Source organism: Simochromis diagramma, unplaced genomic scaffold, assembly GCF_900408965.1.
Source record: "Simochromis diagramma unplaced genomic scaffold, fSimDia1.1 OVJJ01000320.1, whole genome shotgun sequence".
NCBI lineage: Eukaryota > Metazoa > Chordata > Actinopteri > Cichliformes > Cichlidae > Simochromis > Simochromis diagramma.
Window position 1 is genome coordinate 6023648 of NW_024386773.1, and position 10046 is coordinate 6033693.

A 10046-nucleotide genomic window follows, 5' to 3' on the forward strand; every position below is an offset into this window, starting at 1 on the left:
GGACATGGCTGCAACTTCCCAAATCCACCTTCGCTTTTATAGCCGTGGTCTCTCATCTTGATTACACGAAGTAATTTACTATTACTACTCTAAAATATGAATTTTCATGTATTTGAAATAATCAAATACATGAAATAGAATGATTAATAGTACATTTCCCTTTTTTTAGGAAATGACCTGTATGTATCTGTATGGAATCAATAAAAGGATCAAATACTGCATTATCTTTAGTTACATTGATAATATTTATTTATGGTAAAACAGTGGTAAAATATCGCTGTTGCTTTCGTATAAATGAAGCGGACATACCTGAGTGGCCGCGATCTAATCCTGTTTACATAAAGTAAACCTGCTCCCAAGCAGGTTTACGCTTACGGATCTGTTGCTATGACAGCAAGTCCCGGATGAGCTTCGGAGAACCGAACGATCCAAGATCACGCGAAATCGTCAACAATCAAATCCAGCTAACTTACTTAGCGAGGTACGAAGAACGGACCCCTGGCCTTTGCATTAGTTAGCTATAAACTGCACAGCTAATGTAAGTCTACTTCTCCTGTAAGGTCCTTCAAAGGTACCACAATGTTGTAAAACGGGCCAAATCTGAATTAAATAATGGGTTTAAAGCAGGATTATTTGGATGTGACATGTAGAGCAGTTTTCTTGGCAAACCTTACAAATGCTTAAATGTTGACAAAATATTTAAATTAGACCTATTAATCATACTCATTTTTACTTTCTTTCATATATATTCAGAGGTTATGTACTAGTATCTCTGGGTTAAGGTTTTCAGACTTAACTTTTCCTTTCCTACTGTTAATTTGTCAGTCTAATTCTAAAACCTTTTAAAGTTTTTTGTTTTTTTAAACTAGATTTAGGCCATTGGTCTGGAAATACATGTATTCATTTGCATTGGGATGACATCAGAAACAGTGATGTCATCTCCTAATATGGGAATTTAAGGCCCAGAAGCCCCACCCATCTGCTGTTCTGTTTTAGAGGGGCAGCCAATCAGAAAACGGTTGGTTCAGATGGATAGGATTCAAAATAGAGGCTGAACTGATCCGGTGTAGTACAACAATGAGGATTATATTTAACTGTGAATCATCCAAGCTACTCTAGTGCAGTCCAAGAATGACTTTTGGAGATGACAATGAGCATACCAGATCACCTGTAGTTATTCTATTTTGTCTGCCACCCTGAACTGGATAAGCAGAAGAAAATGGGTGGATGGGCTTTTGTCTGCAAGACCTTTTGTTTGTTTTTGTTTAATTGTCTTCACAATACCTACAATTCCCCATAAAGTTCAGACTCAACTTTTTAACTTTTAAACAAAGTGTCCACACAGATGGAAGCATATAATACACGATAAGTTTTAATTTCCTCATAAAAGTGTTACATCTCTATGCAAAGCAAACATTTCAAAAGATGCAGCCCCTGACTTTGCTTCAGCTGCTTTGCTGGAAATGTAAAACTCTTAAACAAGCTGAGGGAGTTCATCTTTAAAATGCAGAAACTTTGGCAAACTTACTTGACATTATTCAGACTTTTAAACCCTGATAAGCACAAAATATATCCTCTGCTCTTGCTCTGTCTGTGCTAATGATCCCATGTAATAATCAAAAATATAATATTACAACACTTTATTATTAAAATTAATGGTTCAATTTCTATACAGCCATAACAATAAATAGCGACAATGAAATTAGAGAAGCAGCTTTTGTCTGTGTTATCAATAAAATGTCTCCCGTCTGCTGCTGTGTGGTGCCTTAGTGTTGCAAACTGGATGTTAAAGGGCCAGCTCACCCATATATTCTCTCACAGGTCTAAAACTTGTGTTGAGGCAGAGATGGCTCATAATCTAATAATCAGGTTAAAAACACTTTTGTAAAATGCTCAAATGTGACCAAAAAAAAGAAAGTTTAAAAACTTTTTCAAGAGAGTTTGAAAAGAACGAGAATCGCAGTGTTATGTTTACATTTGGCAAAAACATGAGCCAAAACAATTCATTTAAATTAAGCCTTTCCCAATTTTCCTTGTTTTCCACCATATTTATTGTTAAAATGAAGGATGCTCACATTAAAAGTGGCCAATTTTCAAATAAGGATGCCTATATATCCACATGTCATTTTCATTTCTTCTACTCTAAGATCTCTATGATGTCAGTAAGAAGGGGTAGGCCTGTGCGATATGACCAAAATCTCATATCCCGATATAAGAATTCTATCGTCCGATAACGATATAAATCACAAAAATGTAACATTTTCTGTAAATTCTGTGAATCTCGGGCAGCTCGACTTGCGTGAAGTGTTTCCAGCCGGGCGTTGCGTACCTGGAGTCGAGTGTTTTAACTGATGCATGAAACTATACTTTTTTAGACATTTTTTAGCACCTGACGGCTCGTTTTTGCTTCTCATCCGTAAATACTCTAGATCTTTCACGTGATTCAGTTTATTTTGAAAAGTCTCAACAGGATCTTGAGCTTTATTGTGAAAGGTTTGTGGAAATAACGACAACGCATAAAAACAAGCGCTTGTCTGTCTGTAGTGTGGTTATATTAAATATAAGAGAAAGAGAGAACTTTAAGAAATTAATATAACCACTACAGTGACCATAATGAAAAAAATATTGCCGTAAACAGTTTATTTTGCGACACCACGAAACAAACAATAGCGTAAAATGCAACGATAGACGTTTTTTATAACATCATCATCCGATATATATCGTTATATCGAACAGCCCTAAGATGGGGTAACTCTAATATCCTCTTACTGATACTAGAACATAATGGGTCCACTTTGAAAAAAATTACCCAAAATACAGAAAAACTAAAACGCAGTTCAAATGACAGACTGTTTTAGGTACTACGATATGTAACTGAGAATATCATAGTTTTAAAATTTGGGGTGAACTGTCCCTTTAACATAATCAAAAGAACCAAATAAAGGGCAGAAGCTGCAGGTGCGTCACAACAGATGGCAATTGTTTTCTTTAGTTTCTGGGTTTGCTTCTGCACTGAGCAGTTCGATGAGTTTTTCCTCTCGGCACCATCTGAGTTTGTTAGCGGCTGGAAGTTCTGATCATAGTCCGGCTCTTTTACCACATCCACATGAATCCAAATGACACCAAAGTTCCTTTAAAGTTCCGAGAAAGTGCAAAAACTTAAGCAGGTGTTAGAGGGAGAAGAAGAACGGGAGCTGTGGGGCATCCCCTGCGTTGCTACTGGTTCTACTTTGATTACTCCCAGTTTAGATTCATTTTAGATCAATCAGTTATTACAGATTAAAAAGCCACAAAGTTTAGGTTAATCCAGCCTGGGGTCGGCTGCACACGGCCAATATGCAAAGCACTAATTTTGTATCTCATTGTTCTTCCGTTGTACATGGTGCTTGGGTTGTCTCTGGCTGACCAATCAGCTGTGACTCAATATCTGAAACCCCAAGTCTCTTAAGAGGACTCCATTTAAAAGTCATTTTTCATAAATTTGACCCTCATCACTGTGAAGAGTCACACATGAAGACATTTTTCTGGCTTTGACACAAAATATAACTTTGTTTTCTCCAACCAACAAGGACAACAGCAGATATTTTAAAATCACTGAACGAGTCGGAGGTGTCGGCGGTGATTCAGAGACCTGGGACCGGGCACACTAAAGAGAAACAAAGATTTCTTTTGTTTGTTCTTTTTTTATCTAGATATCTGTGGAGCTATGGCACGAGATTACGTTCAGCTGGTAAACTAAATGAGTCACTTTTCAGTCCTCAAACCTCCATGTGTGCAGTTGTTCCAGCTCTCTGAGGATGATGTGAGGAAAGAAGGGGTACCAGGAAAAAGTAATAATAATAAAAGGTTGGGACTGTAAGGCATCAGTGGGCGGAGCTGGAGCAAGGCAGATGATCTCCATGTCACGCCTCAGTCCTGAACTCCGCCCTTCTTCTCTTGGCGCCTCCTGAAGTTTTAAAATGTCGACCCTCCACAGATGATGTTCTGGCCTCGACCCGGAAAGAGCTCCATCTGCCAGTACCGGGGGTCAGCGTACACTGTGCAGGTCAAAGGTCAGAGGGGACAACAAATCATCAATAGGTGCTCAGTGTGGCTTCAGCAGCTACACAAAACATTAACTGCTTTGATTTTAATTTGTCAAATTAAACATTAATTTATTAATGTTTAATTTGACAAATTAAATATTAATGAATTAATAAACTATATAAAGTCCTAACAACAAAAACTATATTTTAACTTTAAAAAAAAAAAAAAAAAAAAAAAAAAAAAAAAAAAAAATTATCTGTATTTCATCTGCTGTCCATGTGTAAAAATGTGCAGGTGCAGCAGGTGTTACCCATGTCTCCCGGCGTGAGCCACAGGTTGAAGGAGCTGCAGTGTTTCTGGCAGCGCTGAACGGGCAGAACTCGAACAGTTGGCAGCCCCTCGCCCACCACCAGCCAGCCCAACACCCTGACACCCTGAAACCCAAACGGCAGCTTACAACAAAGAAAGCTGAAAGGTGTGTTTTTGTAGTTAAATATTATCGAGGACAAAACGTCACTGAGGCGCTACAATCACAACTGCACAACCTCACACTTCAGCTGCTTTAACTTAATACTACTACTACTACTACTACTACTACTACTACTACTAATAATAATAATAATAATCCATTTTTTTCTTTATTTTTACCGTTTTTACTGTTTACTCTCTGCATCCATAACGATAATTAGCGTGGAGTTTCCTCCACGATTGGAATATGAACAAATATGAACACAGTTGGACTCACCTTGCTCTGAGAGTTTGTGCTGTGGGTGACCAGGCAGCGCTGCAGGATGGTCCCGGCGCTGTCCAGCAGGGGGCAGAGCTCAGCCTTCGGGAAGAGCCACCTCAGCACCTTCTCCCTGGTTCCATAGCTGAACCGCCTACAGGGACAGAAGTAATATGCACAACTACAACCACACAGACTGTATCCAGATATAATTAATGGTCACAGTGATGTCAGCTATTGGTTTTTAACGTCCAGTTTTAGGGTCATAGGGTCAGCGATCTGACAATTACAAGGCTGGCTCGCTCTAAAACATACTCTAGCATAGGGTGGACTTAACTTCCTCTTTTGAATGTAATTGAGACCACAATTTACAAAGGTCAAAGATCACAGGGGTAGTACAAAGATTTGTCTAAAAGTGTGGTAAGTAGACTTTTTAAGATAGATGTGTTGCACCCAGCATTTTATTTATTACACAGTATGCGTCCGCATGTAGATGTTTTAGTGGCACAACAATCTGATTCTGACCTCCTCGAGTATTAAATTAGTAAGTATTTTCCAGTGGTTTGGGTTAGTACTGAGCAAATGGAACACTACTTTAAAAATGCTAAGTACCAGAGCAACGTGAAGTTGGCAGGTCCCTGAGGGAGGCCGAGATTGTGGTTGTGCAGACCGTCCTCCTCCTCCAGCAGAATGGACATGGAGCCCGAATGAGCCAGGTAGAGCTCCTCGAGCTGCTGCCGCTGGACGCTGAGGGACTCCCCGCCCTAGAGAGAGCAGCATGGACAAATGGAAATAAAGATGAACAAACTGTTTTGTTTTTTATTCAAACTGAAGATTAACTGTTTACAGGGCATGTGATTTTACAGGTCTGCTTCTGACTTTTTCCTAGTGTGACAAGTGTCTTACACACATTCTTTATCTCTTGAGATCTGTGTGAGCGGCTCCCACAATATGCATGTGTCATTTGTTCAGCACAGTAGATGCAGTTATCATGATGATCTTAAGTTTTTGAAGTGTTTGTAGTAATAAATAAATAAATAAATACTTTGGAAAGAAAAATGCTCACGTGCACATTTCAGAAAGACAGAGGCTACGTTAATAACAGAATCAAAATTAAACAAGTCAAATCCTTTAAATGGCACCACTGGCACACACGGTGGTGTTTACAGACATTTTAAGCAGGTTCTCTATCAGGAATATGACACAAGGCTCTTTAGAGACAGCGTTGACCTCTGACCTTCAGCAGGACAAGCTGAGGACCTCGTCGCAGAGTGACAGTCCCTCTGAGGCTCTCAGGGACTTCCAACACTGAGGAAATCTCCGCACAGCCTGAACAGTTGACTAGATTTTGCCTGAGAGCGCCGGCGCTCCACCACTCATGGAAACCTGCAGCACACAAATAAACACTTAAGAAATGCATGTTTACAGGCTGGTCTGAAACAAACAAACAAACAAACAAGCTTTGGGCTCTAAGGATAGCTTCATTCTTGACAGAGCTGTCAGTGCTGTGCTACTGGAAAGTGAATTTCCCAGAGGAACCCACCCGAGGGATTAATAAAGTTTCATCTAATCTAATCTAACTGCATGGGTTGATTTAATTTCTCCTAAATAAGTCACCTGTTTGGATTTCTTTTAAAGACCTATAGTCTGACGGATGTCATCTCCACTAACTCGAGTCATTGAAGTGGTTCATGTTTATGGTGCCTTTAGGGACATTTTTACTGGAATTAGTTTACTGCCCTAAAATTCTAGTATGTTTTATTTTAGTTTGTTTGTTACAGTGATTAGCAGATAGCACTGTCTGTGCACTGCCCCGTAAAGTTTATGCATACAGCTTACAGGTAGGCACTCAAGTCAAAGATGTTATAATGATGAAACAGTTTTATTAAGTGTCCCTGCAAGTAACAGCATGCATAAACACAGGTCTGCCCCTAAGCAGAGATGCAAAAAAAAAAAAAAAAAAAAAAAAAAAAAAGTGTTTCTCCTTTTTGGTTTCAGTTTTTTCTCAAATGGAGAACAAGTTTACGGAACAGTCATGTTTGCTGCTGCACACAAACGTCAAATTTAATTTAAACTGAAACGTCAAATATCTTCTGGATTGGCATATCCCAACTACAGCTCTCTGCTGAGGTGCTGAAATGAATCGTGCAATCCTAGGGTAATAAGGACTTTCTCGTTAGTAGGAAACGTTGGATTTTGTTTGTGTACGCATGTTTGCGACAGAACAAAAACTGAAACAACTCACACCTTGCAGGTTGTACTTCTTGGCGATGGGTAGGGAGAGCAGGCGGACGTGGCTGAGAGGGGACGACCAGTTATAGCAGCCCAGATTGACCAGTCCCAGCTGGGGAGCATTCTGGGGGTAGGTGAAGGCCAGCACCACCACCAGCAAGAAGCCAACAGCCACCACAAACTGAAGAGACAACACAAAGACTTTGCAACTCAGACAAATGTCTCCTTTATCAGGACAGCACACGAATAACCGTCTGTGAAGTGTAAACCTATTTTAGAGCAACAAAAAGAGCTGAGTCTTCTACAAAGTAAACTTATTGGATTTTCACACTTTAAATCTATCTTAAAACAGTCTTTCAAACTAATTACCAACACTACTGAACTAAAATTAAAACTAAGCCTCTCTAGTGTCAAAGGTCTTCAGTATTAATCCGTTTCAGCAATGTAATAATTTATATGTGGACCTTGATGGTGGCTCTCAGGATGGGAAACTGTGGGGGCTCTCTTCTGGGCTCGTTGGTCTCCAGGACCTGCTTGATGAACCTCTCGATCTCCCTCTCCGACATTCCGTAGCGGTAACCCGACTGACGGAGGATGTCGATACTCTCGGACAGTTTATCATAAATACACGGCTCGCTCATCGTTGTCCCCATGATGGCGGCAGTGGCGACAGCTTCTTAGTCAAACGTGTCGATTTTCAGTTGCTAAAAGCTCTTGGAGCATGGCGTCACCTGTGAAATAAACCAAGGGGTCAGCTGACATGTCACAGCTTTCAGCACTAGCAAGTTACCATCACTGAAGGTGCAGATGATGTGGAAATACTTCTATGTTTAATCTGAATGTGGCTGAAGGTTGCCCTCTTGGCCACTCACACAAACATGTTTGTTCTTCCAGACACTGTCACAAATCTTTCAAATGAATTTCTGGCTTTCATAACTAAAACATATTTTACAATATCATCCTTACTATCATCTTGATTTGTGAGATTAATACGGTGGATTTATTATCGTCATGCACAGTTGCAAAAATTATTTGACTTATTAGATCAGCTCTGCATGACTCTCAAAAGGTCCAGTACAAGTCGCATCTTGTACTCTACAAAAACTACTATAGAGCATCATTTATTAATAAACTTAAAGAAAATGGGGGTGCACCTTCTTTGACATAAAAATGCATACACTCTGACCAAGCCACAGCTTTTATTGATTTTTAAGAAGCTCGGTTGAGATCATCTGTGTGCCATATTCTCTTGTGTCAGTTCTACACAGACTTTGGCACCAGTTACAGATAACTTTGCAAAACAGCCCTGTTTTGATATCATGAGGTTGGTGGCAAAATTTACATTTGCAGCACTCCAAAAATGCCCGTTAAGAACGTTGCATGTATAATTTTTGAACTTCTTTTTCCTGACAGCAAGAATTAAAAACCCCACAGTGACAAGTACTTCTTTTACCATTCATTTCAAATGAAGGGTATATGATCTCTAAAGTCCTGTTCACAGACTTTCGAGATTTCGAACATTTAAATAAGTTCTCTTCACTATTTACTTGTGTATTTGTTTGTTTATTGCTATCTGATCATAATGAAACAAGTGGTTCTTTCCAAAAGAAAGGGTGCAGGCCAAAGCAATGGCTTGCATACGATGCACCCCTCATACATAAAACAAGGTTTAACCATCCAGAAAGTAACATTACAACAGAAAATATTACCAGATAGCCACAGTGTCAAAGCTGGAATCTGAGACTTGCACTTGTGGATCAGGACAATAATTAGAAACATGCAACCAAAACGTCCAAAGAAACAAAACAAAAAACATTAAAAAGGTTTTGAAGTATCCTAGGCAAAGTCCAGGCTTAAGATGTTTTGGTTTGACCTTAAAAAGGCTTTTTGTGCTTGAAAATACAGAATTAAAACAATTTTATCAATAAGGGTGGGCCACGGTGATGTGAAACACTCATTGCCAGTCATCACAAATGACTGCAAAGACAGCAGCTCTTGCTGCCAAGAGTGGCAAAAACAATCAGCTTTAGGGCAATTACTTTTTTTACAAAGGGTCAGGCGGGTTTGTGTAGCTTTTTCAGTTTATAAATTAAACCATCATTTAAAAACCGTATGTTTTATTGACTTGGGTTTCATTTGTTTAATATTAAAATTTAAAAATAAAGTAAAACACATACACACATACACACATCAAAAAGGAAAAAAAAAAAGTGGACCCACACAGACTGTCCAGTGTAGGTAAACTGATAAATATTTCTCACTTATTTATGTTCCATAATAATATCTATACGAAAATAAAACGACAAGCTACTATTACATATTACAGTGCAAATTCAGTTTCAGTGCGAACGTAATATCAGACTGAGACTCGGGAGTTAAATCCCCACAGTGTTTAGTTCTGCTTTTCACTCGTCGTTGTAAATAACAAGTAAGAATTGACGCTCATGTTGGTGTCTAACGTTCAGGAAACTAGTTTTCTCTCCTTTTTATCTTTAATAACTACGATCAGTGCAGCTGCTACGGCCAGAAAACGCATGTAAATGTTAAATATAACACTACCTAATTTATTCGTTAATTTGACTAAAGCATAAACCCATCATATTATTTGATATTAATAAAAACAAAACCCCAAAACGTTTTTACCGTCCTGCCAGCAGCAGCATACTGACAGGTTAGCTCGTCTCTGCGAGCTTTCACATTACGAGCAGAAACCTCAAACTCACCTCAAAGCGAGATCCACCGCTCAAAAAGTTTAATTTTCCATCCCCGGTGTTTTTAAAAATAATATATAAATAGGGTTTTTAAAAGTGACCTAGCTAGGTAGCTAATGAGCTACATTCGGCTTCTCTTCCGGTTCTACCTTTTCTTCTTCTGTATTGGGCGAACGTCAAAAAAGCGCCACCAGCTGGTATGGAGTTTGGGTCTGGATTTAAATATTGCATTATCCATCAATTCTCTTCGGGGTCGCTGGAGTCTATCCCAGCTGTCTTAGGGCAATTTTGGAATCGCCAATTAACCCGCCCCCAACGTATTCGGACTGTAGGAAGAAGCCCGAGAGAAC

At 39.2% G+C, this 10046-nt stretch overlaps 1 protein-coding gene across 1 annotated transcript; it reads right to left on the bottom strand.

Annotated features, from left to right (window-relative positions):
- Window positions 1-3686: 3686 nt before the first annotated feature.
- cunh6orf89 (chromosome unknown C6orf89 homolog) lies at window positions 3687-10003 on the bottom strand. Its single transcript, XM_040005086.1, has 8 exons — window positions 9709-10003; window positions 7450-7716; window positions 7001-7166; window positions 5991-6139; window positions 5366-5517; window positions 4772-4907; window positions 4337-4460; window positions 3687-4037 (listed from the first exon to the last, which is right to left on the bottom strand). The coding sequence occupies exons 2-8, from the start codon at window positions 7636-7638 to the stop codon at window positions 3955-3957; spliced, it is 999 nt and encodes a 332-aa protein (XP_039861020.1). The 5' UTR covers window positions 7639-7716; window positions 9709-10003; the 3' UTR covers window positions 3687-3954.
- Between the last annotated feature and the right edge of the window lie 43 nt (window positions 10004-10046).